Source organism: Notolepis coatsorum (genome assembly GCF_963971535.1).
Source record: "Notolepis coatsorum genome assembly, chromosome: 7".
In the NCBI taxonomy this organism is placed as follows: Eukaryota; Metazoa; Chordata; class Actinopteri; order Aulopiformes; family Paralepididae; genus Notolepis; species Notolepis coatsorum.
In genome coordinates, this window is record NC_140171.1 from 2,437,007 (window position 1) to 2,456,376 (window position 19,370).

The 19,370-nt window shown below is 44.9% G+C and overlaps 1 protein-coding gene across 1 annotated transcript in view; it reads left to right on the plus strand.

Annotated features, from left to right (window-relative positions):
- Positions 1–19,370, plus strand: part of LOC311232584 (uncharacterized protein) — a gene marked incomplete at its 3' end in the record, with an annotated part of 110,899 nt that overhangs the window by 67,710 nt on the left and 23,819 nt on the right. The window contains exons 12-18 of the mRNA XM_084319445.1: positions 709–1,268; positions 2,091–2,146; positions 3,121–3,338; positions 5,685–5,944; positions 9,407–9,523; positions 11,391–11,538; positions 13,167–13,355. Coding sequence (XP_084175571.1) covers positions 709–1,268; positions 2,091–2,146; positions 3,121–3,338; positions 5,685–5,944; positions 9,407–9,523; positions 11,391–11,538; positions 13,167–13,355 — 1,548 coding nt within the window. The remainder of the gene's footprint in view (positions 1–708; positions 1,269–2,090; positions 2,147–3,120; positions 3,339–5,684; positions 5,945–9,406; positions 9,524–11,390; positions 11,539–13,166; positions 13,356–19,370) is intronic.

The following is a 19,370-nucleotide window of genomic DNA, read 5'->3' on the forward strand; positions in this document are numbered from 1 at the left end:
AACCGAACCAAATTAAGAATGCAACCTAACTGCACCCCCCCCCCCCCCCCCCCCCTCCCGAGTGACAAACATGGCACTCTGCACCTAAATAATAATGTAATAAAAACGTGGGTTATATCATTAGCAGGGAAAACTGCTGTTTGTCAAAATGCCCTTCAATAACCATGAACTGCACAGCCGGGGTACAAAAGAGTAACAACTGTATTAGATAAAAGCACCAATGATGATCAGATCATAGTTACAGGGGACACGGGGTTAATAATCAGGCACCGTAAAGTGCTTCTGTTATATAAGTAACTGATCACAGTCGATATACAACAATATGGAACACACAATAGTGAATACAATGTAAAATGGGTTAGGGTCATTACAGGGTTAATGCCCAATCGCCTCTACGAGCGGAACGTAACACATTTCATTCACCAGTTTCGCAGAATGTATCTGAGAAGAAGGTATTTGAACACGTGACGACCGGCCGCGTTGTTATGCAAAGTAGTGCGCGTGCAGCGCGTTCCTGTGTGCACGCGCGCGCGCACCAATAATGACCCGCGTGGGTCCCTGCTGCTCCTCCTGACGTCATCACCCGCGCTCACTCACTCGCGTCACAATAACAACACAAATATAATAATGCGCACATGTTGTGTGTGTGACTGACTGTTACAACTTCTGATTAGTCATCATCACTTTTATTTGTTATTTCTTGTTTAGATGACCGTCGACTCACAATGGATCCCAACACAGTAGGTAAGTGGACCTTACTGTCCGAGGGGAACAGAAGAGCGAGGCTGACACCTGAGCTGCAGACATATCCTGATCACCCGGAGAGATTTGACGACAGTTTTGAAGTGCTGTGTGGAGAGAGTCTGACTGGACGCTGCTACTGGGAGGTAGAGGTCGAGGGAGGTGCTCAGGTAGGAGTGGCGTACGGGAGCATCGACAGGAAAGAAGGGGGAGGCCCGAGGGACAGAAGAAGCAGCGACAAGCTCTGGTTCTGTCAGATTTATCATGTCGAGGCTGGTTCTCTCTTTACTTTCTATCACAACCATGGAGCAGACCGCGTGTTAGTCCCGGGTCCCTACCTCACCCGCTACAGACTCGGAGTGTATCTGGACTGGCCCGCTGGCCACCTGTCATTCTACCGGGTCTCCGCTTATGACGACACACTGACCCACCTTCACACCCACAACACCACGTTCACTGAACCCCTCTACCCGTGGTTTAGCAACTATGTGGGGGTGACCTTGTGCAGAGCATACCAGAGTAATGACGTGAGTATTTCTGTTGGCATCTTCCTGACCTGCATATACACTGTATATCATTGTCAAATTAAGTTTTGATAGCGTGGATTAGTTACCATGATGAAGAGATGCTATAGCATTGAATGAATGAATGAATGAAAACTTTATTTAACAGATTGCAGAATGGGTACAATACAGTACGGCTCAATACACACAATTGTTAAGGGGATGCAGACCAGAGAAAGACGTTTGTCTTGTTTACATCAGGGTCCCCCGTTTTCAATTCATAGTGTAATAATAATGTGTAATTGTGTAGTGTGTAATTACTGAGAAAGTTGCCATCGTTAATATAGTACGGTACTTTGATTTAAATGTCTCAAGCTATAATCTTCTGTGCAATAATATACATTTCCTTAGTTTTTTTTTTTTTACATTTAAAAAAAAATTATAAACCTTTGGACATTTTCCCCGGAGACAACCGAATGAAACCAATAGATAAGAGGTTGCTGTTACAATGTCATAAAGATAATAAAACTGGGATTGCACTCGCTATTTGCATATCAATAGCGCCGGTCGTCAGGTGTGTTAAATACGACCGGCGCTATTGATATGTAAATAGCGAGTACTTATCTGGGCTTGCACTCCCATGAAGAACGCATGCCTGGAGACAACCGAATGAAACCAATAGATAAGAGATTGCTGTTACAATGTCATAAAGATAATAAAACCCCACGTTATCAAAATAGATTTGACTGTGACGTATGGGAATTCTAGTTTGGTCAAACTTTAGCACAGTATTGATGTTGGTATCTTTTAGAAAACAACACGTTCTGTTCCTTTTTTGTATTCCAGTCCTGGACGAGCTTCACACCTGACGTGTCAACTGTCTCTACAAGCACCGTATACAAGTAACCACATTTTAATACAGGCTCTTCTGTTTCCCCTGCCCTTCAAGACGTTAACATTTGAATCTGTACAAATTCTAAATAACAATTTACTTTGAATTGCCATACTTGGTTTGAACTTATATGTTATAGAAAGTGGAGTATACACACACAGTAAATTTCGCAGAGTAGATTTTACTCAAACTGAGTACATTTTACTCAAACTGAGTAACATTTTAGTAAGTTTGAGTAGTAGTAGTTGAGTAGTTTGAGTAAAATTTACTCTGCAAAATTTACTCTGTGAAATTTACTGTGCACTAAGCCTAATATCTCCCTTGGTCTGAAGCCTATAAGACTAATCTCCCTTAGGCTGATGCCTAGTAAGACTAATATCTCACTTAGTCTGAAGCCTAGTAAGCCTAAAATCTCACTTAGTCTGAAGCCTAGTAAACCAGACCCACAGCAACTGTATGAAGTGTGATATTTGTATTTGATTTATCAAGATTAAATAAGTAGAGTTTTAGTCACCAAACATGCATGTTGTGAGAGTGTACCTCTCTGCTGTTCCAAGAACTATAGCTATTCAGATGGAGCCCTAATGTTTCATGGCTTTAGAAAGGAACTTAACTTCAATTCGAGCAAAGCTTGGATGTGTTCTCTATTGCACGTGTGCCTATATTGGGACAGAATTATTGGACTGGAGGAACTGAATATATTGCTATCATTATTAAACGTCAGTTTCTGCATCACTGTAGGGAAAACAGACATTAGTATAAATCTGATTCTTTGGTTATAACCTGCATCTGAATCGTTCTGATACAGGTGTTCCTATGGTGTCTCAGGTTCAGGTTATATAAACACACATACTAATAATTATAGAGCCAACGTTATAGTTGTTTGAATCTTTGCCCCAGATTCAGGTTATATAAAAACAGATGGTATATAAAGCCAACATCATGTAATCTTTCTAATACAGCAGTTACTATTGTGTGCCCCAGGTCCAGGTTGCCCAGTGCAGGTGTGTTCGAGTGTGGTTCCACAGGGCTGGTGTTTGGAGTGGAGGGGGAGAGGGAGGTGCAGTACGAGACCGTCCCATGGGACGAGAGCCTCCTCCAGTCAGCTGGCATGACTCCTGCAGGTCCTCTGTTCAGGATCCAGTGTCCTCAGGGCTCTGTCTCCCAGCTACAGCTCCCACACTGTTTAACTTCAGATTCAGGTAAGTCAGTGTTTGTTGATGACATATTGCTAATTATTTGCACATTATTAATCTAATAACCTTATGAAACGGTAGCACTTTGGGCGACATTGTTGACATGACATTATACATAGGAAAACTATATAATGCCCCAAGTCTTCATACAGTACACTCACAATATTTGAATAGATGAGATTCAAAACACAATGTTTATTATATATTAATAACAACAACAGTTTGACACAGTGTTAGGATGCATCTCAAATGGATATTCGGGGTCTCAGCTTTCATTGATATTTGGTGATTATTTGAAGAATATAACTGACATTTATTAAATCAATGATTTAATTAATAGATTTTTACCAATGCAAGGAATGCACAGGAATGTGCCTTAAGGCCCTCCCATAGTCGAGCGGACCATACACGGAGCAAACTCCCGCATGCTCAAAGCGGACCGAAAGGGTACTCAAAGCAGACCCACAGCAGAGTCCAAGTGCGAAGCTCCTATTTTCTGACGTGCGGACGTCTGCGGTGCCCACTTGGTGTCACACAAACTGGCGCGAGGCGTAAACTGGCGCGAGACATGTAGGAAATTGGTCCACGGAGATCCGCTCGACTATGAAAGCTCAAAGAGTCCAGTGGACCTCCGCAGAGTCCAGTCCGTGTACAGTCCGCTCGACTATGGGAGCACCTTTAGGGACACTCAGTACACTCAGCACATAGGTCTGCTGTCAAACAATACACTCAGCACATAGGTCTGCTGTCAAACAATACACTCAGCACATAGGTCTGCTGTCAAACAATACACTCAGTACATAGGCCTGGTGTCAAACAATACACTCAGCACATATCCCTGCTGTCAGACAATACACTCAGCACATAGGCCTGCTGTCAAACAATACACTCAGTACATATCCCTGCTGTCAGACAATACACTCAGCACATATCCCTGCTGTCAGACAATACACTCAGCACATAGCCCTGCTGTCAGACAATACACTCAGTACATACTATAGGCCTGCTGTCACACAATACACTCAGCACATAGGTCTGCTGTCACACAATACACTCAGCACATAGTTCTGCTGTCACACAATACACTCAGCACATAGTTCTGCTGTCAAACAATACACTCAGCACATAGCCCTGCTGTCAGACAATACACTCAGTACATACTATAGGCCTGCTGTCACACAATACACTCAGCACATAGTTCTGCTGTCACACAATACACTCAGCACATAGGCCTGCTGTCACACAATACACTCAGTACATACTATAGGTCTGCTGTCACACAATACACTCAGTACATACTATAGGCCTGCTGTCACACAATACACTCAGTACATACTATAGGCCTGCTGTCACACAATACACTCAGTACATACTATAGGCCTGCTGTCACACAATACACTCAGTACATACTATAGGTCTGCTGTCACACAATACACTCAGTACATACTATAGGCCTGCTGTCACACAATACACTCAGTACATACTATAGGCCTGCTGTCACACAATACACTCAGTACATACTATAGGTCTGCTGTCACACAATACACTCAGCACATACTATAGGTCTGCTGTCACACAATACACTCAGCACATACTATAGGTCTGCTGTCACACAATACACTCAGCACATACTATAGGCCTGCTGTCACACAATACACTCAGCACATAGCCCTGCTGTCACACTATACACTCAGCACAAGGGTCTGTTTGCCCTATCGGTTATATTGTGCGTTACAACAAATATATTATTTGAATCTGAATATATACTATGAGTAAAAGTAAACAGTATACACAAGGTGCAGTATACACAAGGTACCCTAACTGGCATGATATACGTCATACGTTGTAGTCCGTGCAGGTTTTGGTGGTTAAGAGTCAGACATTCCTAGTAATGCATAATACAAAAACAATAGAGAAACAGAGGTATGAAACAACGTACAACATACGTACAGCATACGTGATCACACTGTCCGTCTGCAACACTACTATCACCAACATCTAAGAAGGGAGATCCCCCCTTGAATGGCCCTTCTAAGGTTTCTCTCCTCCACACTGCCTGTGGAGCTTTTTTTCCCCCTATTGTTAGGTTTTAGTGAGTTTTTCCTTACCTTCGCGTGGGGTATGTCTGGGAGTGCTTGCATTCTTTCATTTATTTGCATCCATCTAAAAATGTTTGCACCTTATGGTGTTCTTGTTCTGTTCTTGACTTATTGTTATGTTTTCTTCTTGACTTGTTTAAAGAAGATCTGTACGGCCCATGGGGACATTAACGTGTGTTGTTGGGCCCTATAAATAAATTTGATTTGATTTGATCACAGAGGTATGAAGCAACATTTCTGTTGTCCTCCACAGCGCTGTCCTGCGATTATCTGTCGTTAGCTGTTGTCCACATCACCGATGATGGGTTGATGACCATCTTGGAGCCGCTGAGGATTACCCGGACTCACGTGGTGGTGAACGTACCACACCTCTCCTCCTTTGGTTTGACATGGCTGCTCCCCGATTGGATGAGATCAATGAGCAGCCTGATTCTCCTCCTCGTCCGACCACTAGGGGATGACCGCAAAGTACTGGACGTGTTTCTGCTGCCGAGCAACGTGCTACAGGAAGACGTAAGTTAGGGTCCAGTTAGGGCACCTTGTGTATACTGTTTACTCGTACTCTTAGTATACATTCAGATTCTAATTCTGTATTGCCTATTGTAACATATAATATTACCGGGGAGGGAACGGGGAGAGAGATAGATAGATAGATAGATAGATACTTTATTAATCCCCTTGGGGAAATTCAGGTATCCAGTAGCATCTCAGTCAGTTGACGGACAATAGAGAGCGATAAAAAAGGACAACCAATGCAACAAACAAACAATGAAGGTCGGTGCTGAAATAAAAAGTTCCAATGAATTAAATAAATAAATGGTGAGCTGTCATTCAGGTACGTGATCTATGTCTGGACAATCTACCATTTGATTATGAACAACGATCTAACATCTACCTCTCGGGTGATGCGGGGGATGCGCTATCCTTGCGGAGTGTCGGGGCTGGAGCGGCGGACCTGGCGGCGTCTATATTAATCCCAGCCGAAGAGTGCAAGAGCGCTTCCGCATTCTTCGCCGCGCATGCGCATGAGGTCCTCGCTTAGTTCAGACGCCCCATTCAACACGGTTAATCACAAACTCGAAACTCCGTTAAGCTCCAGAGAGAGAGGCTGAAACCCACAGTTCTTGCCCGACGGATGGGAGCCGAATCGCGGATCCGAGTTTTCTGATGAATAGCCCCAAAACATGGAGGTCGCGAACGGCGCCGGCTTCACTGACCGGTTTTCAGCCTCTCTCTCTGGAGCTTAACGGAGTTTCGAGTTTGTGATTAACCGTGTTGAATGGGGCGTTTGAACTAAGCGAGGACCTCATGCGCATGCGCGGCGAAGAATGCGGAAGCGCTCTTGCACTCTTCGGCTGGGATTAATATAGACGCGACCTGGCGATGGAGTCGGCCGGGCGGCGCGCCTCCGTGGCGGAGAGCCCGAGCGAGGGCGTGCTGTGTCCGGGCTGCGCACCTGCAACGAGCCTCGGCGTGCGGGGAGGAGCTGGCGGCGGGGGAGCTACCCGAACGAGGACTTCGGCGGCCGTGAGCGTCGGTGGAGGCCCACCCGCTGATTCCTCGGGGCAGCGGGGTGACAGCGTCCCGGAGAAAGCTCCGAACACCAAGAGTGACTTCGTAAACACCGCATGTAGTCCTAGTAGGCAAGCACCAGATGTGCCAATCAAACAAAATAGCGCGATAAGTCAACAGCGAATCAAAATGAAGAATAGAACTATAAATCCTGCAATCATCAAACGCAGAAAGCAGGACTTCTTTCAAACTGTCAATTAAGCAAAAATACTATGGGATCCAAGTGCAAAACCGAAGGGGTTACTTGGAGGCCACATAAACATTTGCAGCATCATTGGGAAATGTGAACAAATCCAACATCTCATTAAAGACTCGAATTTGGACTATTTGTGTCTGTCAGAGACCTGGCTACATAAAAACACACTGGGGGAAAAAAGTGCCTAGAAATCTGTGTGAATGGCAATATTACACAGGATGGACCTCAAATTGCAACAAGTTTTAATTCCTATTTTGTAGAGTCGGTGCAGACTCTGCAACAGAGCTCCCCTACTAATCTGAGTGTCTCCAGTGGATCAAAATCAGCCTGTCTTTGAGCTGTGTGAAATCACTGTAACAAAAGTGACAACAATTATAAATTCCTTGAAGAACTCCAAAACCAAGGATGTGTATGGTCTAAACACCATGCTACTAAAAACATTTAATGAATGCTTATCTGGACCAATATCAACTATCATAAATAGATCCTATAGTGAAGGCCGTTTTCCCAGGAGCATGGAAGGAAGCTATAATAACCCCCATCTACAGTACAAAGCAGGTAAATCCTCTGAGGTAGCTAACTATAGGCCAATTAGCATTTTACCTGTTATTTCCAAAATAGCAGAGAAACGCATAGCAGAACAACTAACAAGTCACCTTAGCACCAGCTCCGTTGGACTGCACCCCATGCAGTTTGGTTTTAGGGCAAAACACTCAACAGAGACTGCAATCTGCTTCCTCCTGGAGAATATTAAATCTAAGCTTGATAAGGGGGGAGTTGTTGCAGCCGCATTTTTAGATCTAAAGAAAGCCTTCGACACTGTGGATCATGGTGTCCTGCTCACCAAGCTTTCTCGGTACAACTTCTCCCCTAATACCATCACATACATGAAGTCTTATCTTGAAGGTTGAACTCTGAGAGTATCCCCTGGGACCGCTGTTGTTTAGTTTATATATTAATGATCTTCCAGCTGTATGCAATAATACGGTAATTTATGTCCATGCAGAAACCAAGCAGCAAGCTGCAAACAAGTTAACAGCGGTAATGACATCGGTCACTGAATGGTTGACTAACTCATGTCTGCATTTAAACACCAAAAAAACTGTTTGCATGTTTTTTACAAAGAGGCTGATGAATACTGTCTCACCTGATGTCTATGTCAGAGGAGAAAGGTTGACAGTTGTATCCGAATATAGATACCTTGGGATAAAAATGGACTCCAATCTTACATTTAAAAAACAAATCAAATCGGTAGTAAACAATGCAAAGTTTCACTTATCAAACTTCCGTCACATCAGAAACTCTCTGTCAACAAAAGCAGCAGCACTGTATTTTAATGCCATTATTATGTCACACTTAACATACTGTCTGACTAGCTGGACACAAGCCTCCTGTACAACACTACGATCTGTACAGGTAGTTTACCATCAGGCTGTGAAAGTTCTGGACAGGAAAACAAACAGCCACCACCATTGTTATAGCATAGCAAACTAGAACCTACTGAGCTGGGACAATCTTGTCAAATTCAAAGATGCCTGCCTTACCTATAAAATCCTACATGGCTTGGCTCCTCCCCCCCTCTGTACTTTCATAAAACAGAAAGCATCTGCTGACAGATATACCAGGTCTGTAGTCAGAGGGGACTGTGTAGTCCCAAACAGGAGGTCTGCTTTTAGTCAGACAGCCTTTTCCGTGAGAGCAGCCCACACCTGGAACAGTCTGCCAACACGGCTCAGGGAGTATCAAAGTTACATTTCATTTAAAACTAACTTAAAATCATGGTTGAGAGATGGTCAAGTGTGCAACCATTTTAACTGAGGGGTTGTATTGTAAATGTATTTTAATGTATTTATTTGTATGTATTTTAGTGTATTGTAACCTATACTGATGCCCAGGTCATGAGAGAGAGGATACTAGGAAATTTATTTTGTGTTTACTGCAGAGCGGAGGGACTGGGAGACCCATGTTACTCACTGGCTGTCAGAATGTAGAGCTATTATTTTAACATGTAGACCAGTTATTTTAACAAACGAGTGGTACACTTGTTTCTGTGAAGTACAAGCGGACACTTGTCTTGCCAACTCATAGATATAGAATAATGTATCTGAATGAATGCAACCTTCTATTTCTGTGTGCTAACTGAATCAAATTGATTAAATATAAAAAAATGTATACTAAACTATCCGCTCCAATTTTTCTGGTTGAAGGTACACGCAAAGCATAAGGATAGCACAAAAATCACGATCTCAGCCAGTTGTGACCTGATCAGAGGCCAAAAATACAGTCTGAAGTGTGATCCAGAGACGTATAAACTGCAACCTGAGGTCAGCATATCCCACACACACACACACAGGCACGCACACACACACACACACACACACACGCACGCACGCACGCACACGCGCACGCACGCACGCATGTCTCCCAGTCCCTCCGCTCTGCAGTAAACAGCCATCACTGATATAGAGTGTCTGGTCAGTAACATGGGTCTCCCAGTCCCTCCGCTCTGCAGTAAACAGCCATCACTGATATAGAGTGTCTGGTCAGTAACATGGGTCTCCCAGTCCCTCCGCTCTGCAGTAAACAGCCATCACTGATATAGAGTGTCTGGTCAGTAACATGGGTCTCCCAGTCCCTCCACTCTGCAGTAAACAGCCATCACTGATACAGAGTGTCTGGTCAGTAACATGGGTCTCTCAGTCCCTCCGCTCTGCAGTAAACAGCCATCACTGATATAGAGTGTCTGGTCAGTAACATGGGTCTCCCAGTCCCTCCACTCTGCAGTAAACAGCCATCACTGATATAGAGTGTCTGGTCAGTAACATGGGTCTCCCAGTCCCTCCACTCTGCAGTAAACAGCCATCACTGATATAGAGTGTCTGGTCAGTAACATGGGTCTCTCAGTCCCTCCACTCTGCAGTAAACAGCCATCACTGATACAGAGTGTCTGGTCAGTAACATGGGTCTCTCAGTCCCTCCGCTCTGCAGTAAACAGCCATCACTGATATAGAGTGTCTGGTCAGTAACATGGGTCTCCCAGTCCCTCCACTCTGCAGTAAACAGCCATCACTGATATAGAGTGTCTGGTCAGTAACATGGGTCTCTCAGTCCCTCCGCTCTGCAGTAAACAGCCATCACTGATATAGAGTGTCTGGTCAGTAACATGGGTCTCTCAGTCCCTCCGCTCTGCAGTAAACAGCCATCACTGATATAGAGTGTCTGGTCAGTAACATGGGTCTCTCAGTCCCTCCGCTCTGCAGTAAACAGCCATCACTGATATAGAGTGTCTGGTCAGTAACATGGGTCTCTCAGTCCCTCCGCTCTGCAGTAAACAGCCATCACTGATATAGAGTGTCTGGTCAGTAACATGGGTCTCCCAGTTCCTCCACTCTGCAGTAAACAGTCATCACTGATGCAGAGTGTCTGGTCAGTAACATGGGTCTCCCAGTCCCTCCACTCTGCAGTAAACAGCCATCACTGATATAGAGTGTCTGGTCAGTAACATGGGTCTCCCAGTCCCTCCACTCTGCAGTAAACAGCCATCACTGATATAGAGTGTCTGGTCAGTAACATGGGTCTCTCAGTCCCTCCACTCTGCAGTAAACAGCCATCACTGATACAGAGTGTCTGGTCAGTAACATGGGTCTCTCAGTCCCTCCGCTCTGCAGTAAACAGCCATCACTGATATAGAGTGTCTGGTCAGTAACATGGGTCTCCCAGTTCCTCCACTCTGCAGTAAACAGTCATCACTGATGCAGAGTGTCTGGTCAGTAACATGGGTCTCCCAGTTCCTCCACTCTGCAGTAAACACAAAATACATTTTCCGGAATCCCGTTCTCACGTTATCCAATCAGGAGAGAGAACCCTAGATATTTTTACATTCAAGAAATCTTGCCAAGCCAAATGTTCTAACTGCACTGGCAGGTAATTTTCAACAAGCACCGCATAGACTCAGACTCAGACACATTGCATGGAATAAACTTGTAATTTAAAGGTTCAGTCCACGTGGTCCTCATTGCCAGCCGGACAGAGTGAGGACTGTGTAGACTCAATCGCAACGGCTGTGTCTATGCGGTCCTCATTCTAAACAATCGAAAATCATTAGTGCACAATTAAAGGAATATGAATTACCGGTAGATAAATGTTTTATTGCTTTTGATCTATTACAATTACTTTGTCATCTGTTCTCAGATCGAGCAGTTTCGTCAGAATTATGGACCAAATTACGTTCCGACATTTGAAGTATTCATTGATCCAAACGCAAGGGAGGTTGGATTGACGATAAAGGATCCACGTTATGATGACAATGTTGTTTGGAAACGACTTGTTCCACTGCCAGGTAAATTCACTCCTTGAATGGAATGATCACAGTTATCAGAATTATCAGTTAAGTAATCTTTTGTTAAAATAAGTGTTAAGCAGCTCTACATTCCAACAGCCATCACTGATATATGGAGTGTCTGGTCAGTAACATGGGTCTCTCAGTCCCTCCTCTATGCAGTAAACAGACATCACTGATATATAGAGTGTCTGGTCAGTAACATGGGTCTCCCAGTCCCTCCGCTCTGCAGTAAACAGCCATCACTGATATAGTGTCTGGTCAGTAACATGGGTCTCTCAGTCCCTCCTCTATGCAGTAAACAGACATCACTGGTATAGAGTGTCTGGTCAGTAACATGGGTCTCCCAGTCCCTCCGCTCTGCAGTAAACAGCCATCACTGATATAGAGTGTCTGGTCAGTAACATGGGTCTCCCAGTCCCTCCACTCTGCAGTAAACAGCCATCACTGATATAGAGTGTCTGGTCAGTAACATGGGTCTCTCAGTCCCTCCGCTCTGCAGTAAACAGCCATCACTGATATAGAGTGTCTGGTCAGTAACATGGGTCTCCCAGTCCCTCCGCTCTGCAGTAAACAGCCATCACTGATATAGAGTGTCTGGTCAGTAACATGGGTCTCCCAGTCCCTCCGCTCTGCAGTAAACAGCCATCACTGATATAGAGTGTCTGGTCAGTAACATGGGTCTCCCAGTCCCTCCACTCTGCACTAAACACAAAATACATTTTCTGGAATCTTGTTCTCACTTTATCCAATCAGGAGGGAGAACCCTAGATATTTTTACATTCAATAAATCTTGCCAAGCCAAATGTTCTTACTGCACTGGCAGGTCATTTTCTGTTTACTGCAGAGCTGAGGGACTGGGAGACCCATGTTACTGACCAGACACTCTGTATCAGTGATGGCTGTTTGAATGTAGAGCTACCGCAGTCTCAGGTCCACGTCCAACAGAACACTGAGCAGCTACTTCCACCGGGCGAACAGACTACTGACGGATAGACTCTGAATTATCACATGAGCAGACACACACAAAAGCACCTCCAGTGACTTACACAAGCACACTGATTACACGCACACACTGCTGCTACTTACACGGTAGAATAGTCTTTAAATACCCTGTATTATTGTATAGTTTGTATAGATCGTTGTGTATTGTTGTCTACAAAACTACTACGGTTGAGGAGCCAGGAAAAACAAGCATCTCACGTTTTTCTGAATATATGTACATTTAACCCCTTCACTACCACAGCGCAGGTGTTTAACCTGTAGTGTGGTAGTGAAAGGGTTAACCTTCTGTAGTGTGGTAGTGAAAGGGTTAACATTTTGTAGTGAAGGGGTTAACCCTTTGTAGTGGTAGTGAAAGGGTTACCGTTCTGTAGTGTGGTAGTGAAAGGGTTAGCCCTTTGTGGTAGTGAAAGGGTTACCGTTCTGTAGTGTGGTAGTGAAAGGGTTAGCCCTTTGTGGTAGTGAAAGGGTTAACCTTCTGTATTGCGGTAGTGAAAGGGTTAGCGTTAGCCCTTTGTGGTGTGGTAGTGAAAGCGTTAAAAAAGCTGTGACAATAAAATGATGTGAGTCTGAGCCGGCTCTGTTTCTCCGTGTCTGATGCCCCGTTTCTGTCCCTTCCCCTCCAGGTGGACAGGCAGCCGTGGCAGGAGGAGACGCCGGCTCCTCCTCTGCTCCTCGTCCTCCTGCTCCTCCCTCAATCTCTGCTCAGACTGGTGCAGTCGTCACTGCTCATAACATGACTGGCAACACTTTTCATGGACCGGTTAACATCACTTCTCCAGCAGGACACCAGCCTATCCACCCCCCCAAACGGCGTTCTTTTTGCCATATCATGTGAAAATAATCCCACAGCGCACCCGCCGTCAACTGACGCTGGGCCGCAAGGAACAGTAGATAGTTGGCCCGGTCCCTCCCGCTGTGCGACGCACCCAAGGGGGGACCCCGACAGAAAGGGCCGGTTTGATACGGGAGAAGCTGTCATCAAACTGGTTGACACACACCCCCCCCCTGAACACCCATCTAGCGCATGCTGAGGAGTTGTTCTGCAGCTAGACACGCAAGGCATGAGGGGCATGGGCTCCTACACGCCGAAGCCCTGCAGTGATATTGCTATCACCCAAATCACGCTCCCCTCTTCTTTGCAGACCACTGCCGCTCTCACGGGAGTGGGAGACATCAGCGTGATACTAGGGCTGGGCGATATGGCCTAAATATGATATCACGATATTTTCTGACCTTTCGGCGATACACGATACACATCACGATGTTTTTCTTTTTTACCCCAAACAATTCATTATGAGGCTTACCAAGACAGTATTTGAGTTTGCAAGCTAACATTAAAGACAAAATAAAATACCCATGCATTTAGCATTTTTATATTAGATTTAGATTATTAGATTATATATTGCATATGAGATATTATATGATTTAGATATGAAATATGATGAATTGAAAATGGGGGACCCTGATGTAAACAAGACTAAAGTCTTTCTCTGGTCTGCATCCCCTTAACAATTGTATGTATTGAGCTGTACTGTACCCATTCTGCAATATGTTAAAGTTTTAAATCAATCAATCAATAAATAGCATTTTAGCATTTTTATGAAACTACTGTATATATGTATGTCTCTAAATGTTTTGATGAATTGAAAATGGAGGACCCTTATGTAAAAAAGCCGAAAGTCTTTTTCTGGTCTTCATCCTCCTGTACTGTATTGTACCCATTCTGCAACCTTTTAATACAGTTTTCATTCATTCATTCTGACGGAAACATAATCATTTTGATTGACAGTCGAGTCTGCCAATGACGTCACACCGCTTGCACCCGCCCTGCTGTTCTTAGCACCAATCGGCAAGCGTTATGACTTCCTGAATGTCCCGTGTGCTGAAGTGAACACTGTCAACAAAGCTACTAACGTTAGCTCCCCGCGGCCGTCGAGTAGGAGACCAGTGCTTCACACTACAGGATGACTAAATGAGGCATAATGATTTTACTACAACGAATGTTATAATAAAAGCCTTTCCATACATCTGTCTGATTGAAAACTTTATTAACAGACCGCGGAATGGGCATATCTCAGCACAGGCTGAGATATGAACGAGTAACGTGTGGACAGATTGACGCGACACAATCCTCTTGGGCAAAACATCACGATATCCACGATACGTTGAAAAAGTGTATCGTTAATGAACTGTACCCGATATTTATATAATATCGTCATATCGCCCAGCCCTACGTGATACCCCGCCTGGCGAAGGCGAGGCTGGGGTAACCCTTGCTGTGCATTCAACAGAAGAGGCCTCGAGTCCCCCTGCTGACCACTGTAGCTAGTGGCAGCTGTAACACCAGGCTCACCCATCACACAACGTGTGGTGCAGGAGCCACGCGACAGCACAACATTCTCACGGACAGACCCAGGCTCAGCCATCAACTGGGTGTCAGCCCCTGTCCCCATGAGAAGTGAAGAATGGGGCCGCATGCGCTTCAAAGAAGGTTCGCGGCCCGCAGCCAAAGGAAAACGATCAGAGCCCCGCTTCCGTGGGTAACAGAGAGAGGATTGAACGGGGAGCGGGCTGCTCGCGGCAGAATGACGACGGCTTGTTTTATCCAAGCCGAATTCACCCAAAATGGCCGATCCCTCGGCCGCCAAGGCTGTCGGTCTTGTGGATCTCTGTTGACTCTCCGCCCAGGGCACCACTGGCGGGGGAAACATGGCCGCCTGTCGAGGGCCTCGCCACAGTCGTTGACGAGGCCGTGCTCCCACCTCTGGCTGCACAGCGTGAGGCGGTGTGGGACCCAGATCAACAACCGCCTGCGCCTCCACAGAACGACCAAAAAGTCTTTCCGTGGAAAAAGGAGTCGTGAGGAGAGAAAACCTATCCTCTTCCCCAAGAGGAGAGTGCTCCAACCAAACATGCCTAACAACAAACGTTGATAGCATCCTAATCCTCCCCGCAGTTATAGCTTGCGACTGAGTCAAGATCTCTATAACACCACAAACATGCAACATGTTTACAATGTCGGCTGGACCCATAGCCCCACTACCCGACGCCAATGTGGATAGGAAACTAGCCAGCTGAGCCATAACACTGGCCGCCGCTACAAACCATCCGGCAGCAGTATACCACTCATCCGTCCATACTGCCACCCTCCGAGCCGATTCGCTCTCAAGCATCGGCCGGGTGGGACATCGTTCATCCCTGCCGGGGCACAGGAACAAAGCTACCTGGCTACGTAGCCACGGTACACCCAGCCTGCACCCTGTTGTTAGCCCTTTTACTTGTAAAAAAGGTAAATAAGACTCAGCGAAACCCCCCACATTAGCAACCGACTGACCTTCATCAATGAACCGGGCAAGAGGAGGGAAAAGCGGCAACGTCCCGCGGCAGGGAATATTAGAACAACGACCCATTTCAGCATCAACATTAGCATTAGCAGTAGCATTAGTAGCATTAGCGTTAGCAGCATGCTCCAGGATCGCCAGGAAATCGGCCACTGCAGTGGAACGTTCACCAAGCCACCCCGGCCCTGGCGCCGAAACACACTTCACAGCATTACCAATACCAACATTGATGCCTGATGACACAGGGCCTACCTGTGTACAAGCCGGCTCGATAGCCAAACCTTGTACGCTGCCCCTTGGCCTGCTGCCGCCAGACGAGGAAACATCAACATAGGCCCGACGTGTCGCTGAAACATGCCCCGAAGATTCCAGGGGTAAGCAAACCTCCGGTAGGCTTTCAACATTACGCAATTTCTCTAATCTTTTCATAACAACTAGTTACATAAGGCGCACTGCGACCGTTATGATGGAAACGAAAATAGAGGAAGAGTGTTTGGTGACCATGCCTAGTGTCTTATAGGCTACGCCTCCATAGGGGCGGGACCCTGCAGGTGATGGGCGTATTTGTTTTTTCGTTGGTGGAGTACAATAGGTACATGAGATGAGGTATATCTCTATAGGCTTAAGAGCGGGACGCGATGGCCAAGTACGATAATATAACCACTGTTTGCCATTGGTGTCATTAATAACCTTAATTAATAACATACAATCTATTTTGATGTCGGTATTAGTTAGCCTATATAAACAATAATACGAGAGCATATACAAGAACCTTTCTATTCACATAACTGAATTTGTGATGGAGCTTTGACAGGTGGTACAGTAACAGTCTATTGCTCGATCCATCTCCAATATCACGATGGACCGTGCCATGTAGCCTATGTGATCAATAAAAACGCGAACTTGAATTCCATCATCATATTTATATGTTGTGTCTGTCCACTGTTTGTTACTTTGTTATTTCCCCCCCCCCCCTATCTATGTAAAGCGACCTTGGGTCTCTTGAAAGGTGCTATATAAAATTAAACTATTATTGTTATTATTATTATTATTATTATTATTATTGTTATTATTATCACGTCTGTGCGGGAGCTCACAAATAGACTGTTAGTCTCAGTGAAGTTTTAACGGAGGTCATCTATTCTAACCAACAAATTGAAGTAGAAAGCATTTCGTTGTGACCAATCTTATTTGGAAACATGACACACAAAATATTTGTATTTCGCTTTTTATTTGAAACAATATTTAATCGCGTTTGGAGGTGGGTGTTCTGCGTCTGCCCCCCGTGCCAAACAAGCAGGCCAACCTCTTGTTCGAGCGTGAGCCCGTTATAATTACACTACTGTCGCTATTTTACAATTAACTATAATGAATTACGGTTCATTAGGGCTGGGCGATATGGCCTAAATATGATATCACGATATTTTCTGACCTTTCGGCGATACACGATACGCATCACGATGTTTTTATTTTTTTCCCCAAACAATTCATTATGAGGCTTACCAAGACAGTATTCGAGTTTGCAAGCTAACATTAAAGACAAAATAAAATACCCATGCATTTAGCATTTTTATATTATATATTAGATTTAGATTATTGGATTATTAGATTATATATTGCATATATTTAGCAATGAGATATTATATGATTTAGATATGAAATATGATGAATTGAAAATGGGGGACCCTGATGTAAACAAGACGAAAGTCTTTCTCTGGTCTGCATCCCCTTAACAATTGTATGTATTGAGCTGTACTGTACCCATTCTGCAATATGTTAATAAAGTTTTAAATCAATCAATCAATAGGATTTTAGCATTTTTATGAAACTACTGTATATTTGTATGTCTCTAAATGTTTTGATGAATTGAAAATGGAGGACCCTTAAAAAAGCCGAAAGTCTTTTTCTGGTCTTCATCCTCCAGTCAGTCCACTGTTGTTGTATTGAGCTGTACTGTATTGTACCCATTCTGCAATCGTTAATAACGTTCATTCATTCAATCATTCAGCCGGCAACAGAATAATTTTGATTGACAGTCGAGTCTGCCAATTACGTCACACCGCTTGTACCCGCCCTACTGTTCTTAGCACCAATCGGCAAGCAGCGCTATTGTTTTTTTACATTCCTGAATGCCCTCCATTGATTTTAACGAGAGCTCAGCTCAACGACAACAACAACAGCTCACCGCAGCCGACGAGTGATTACTAGCGCACCGCAGCATGACAACGAGGCATAATGATTTTACTGCAACAAATGTTATAATAAAAGCCTTTCCATACATCTGTCTGATTGAAAACTTTATTAACAGACCGCAGAATGGGCACGCACAACTCGGCACGGACTGAGATATGAACAGTAACGCTTGCTATCTATGTCGTCATCGGACGTTGCCATGTTTGGGTAAATACGCTGATGTGTAACTATATAACGTGTAACTATATAATGTTAATGGCACAAAACGAATGCCTTTGTTAATCATAAGTACTAACTTTGATGCAGTAGTGTGTGTGTGGGAGCGGCGTTGTTCAAAAGTTTGAACGGGGTGGACCAGATTGACGCGACACAATCCTCTTGGGCAAAACATCACGATATCCACGATACGTTAAAAAAGTGTATCGTTAATGAACTGTACCCGATATTTATATAATATCGTCATATCGCCCAGCCCTACGGTTCATACAGAACACGCGCCAGTGTTGGAAGTAATGCACGAAAGCTTATTTCCGCGTTGCAATAATAATATTCTACCACCGGGCGCCAAGCACACGTTCAAATTGATAAGTCACACACTTTGCTTAGAAATGATCGTACGCACGGTTTACGCACATATCTGTGCGTACGCACCATTGATAAATGAGGGCCTGGTCCCCAAGCGGGAATCGAACCCTGGACCTTCTTGCTGTGAGGCGACAGTGTTAACCACTACACCACCGTGCCTCTGCAGAGCATTAAAGGAGAGTTGCGGGTCAGAGTCAGCAATACAATATACAATAGTGTAATCTGCATGATGATAAATTTGACAGCCACTTAAAGGTGCTATAGATAATAATAATGCAGGACTTAGGAAGTCTTTATTTGGCATGCAAACGACACACACATGCGATGGGCGGCACACACACACAGGAACACACACACATGCAATTTTCTTGTGTCGCCTAATGCGATTGAGTCTCTGCATTTGACCCATCCCGTCGTCCTTCCCCCCATGGGCAGCCGGGAGCAGATAGGGCATCGACGTGAGCCGGGGACCAATCCAAGTGCTCCTGCGCGTCTTCGTCAAGGACGCCACAGCGTTAGCGATCTGTTGTTGTGCATGTTTTTCCATTGGATTTATCTTATCGGGGGGAAACCCTTGCGAGCACGGGGAGAACATGCAAACTCCACACAGAAAGGCCTGGGAGATACCCCACCTGGGTAACTGGCATCATGGAAACCTGGTCCCCAAGCGGGAATCGAACCCTGGACCTTCTTGCTGTGAGGCGACAG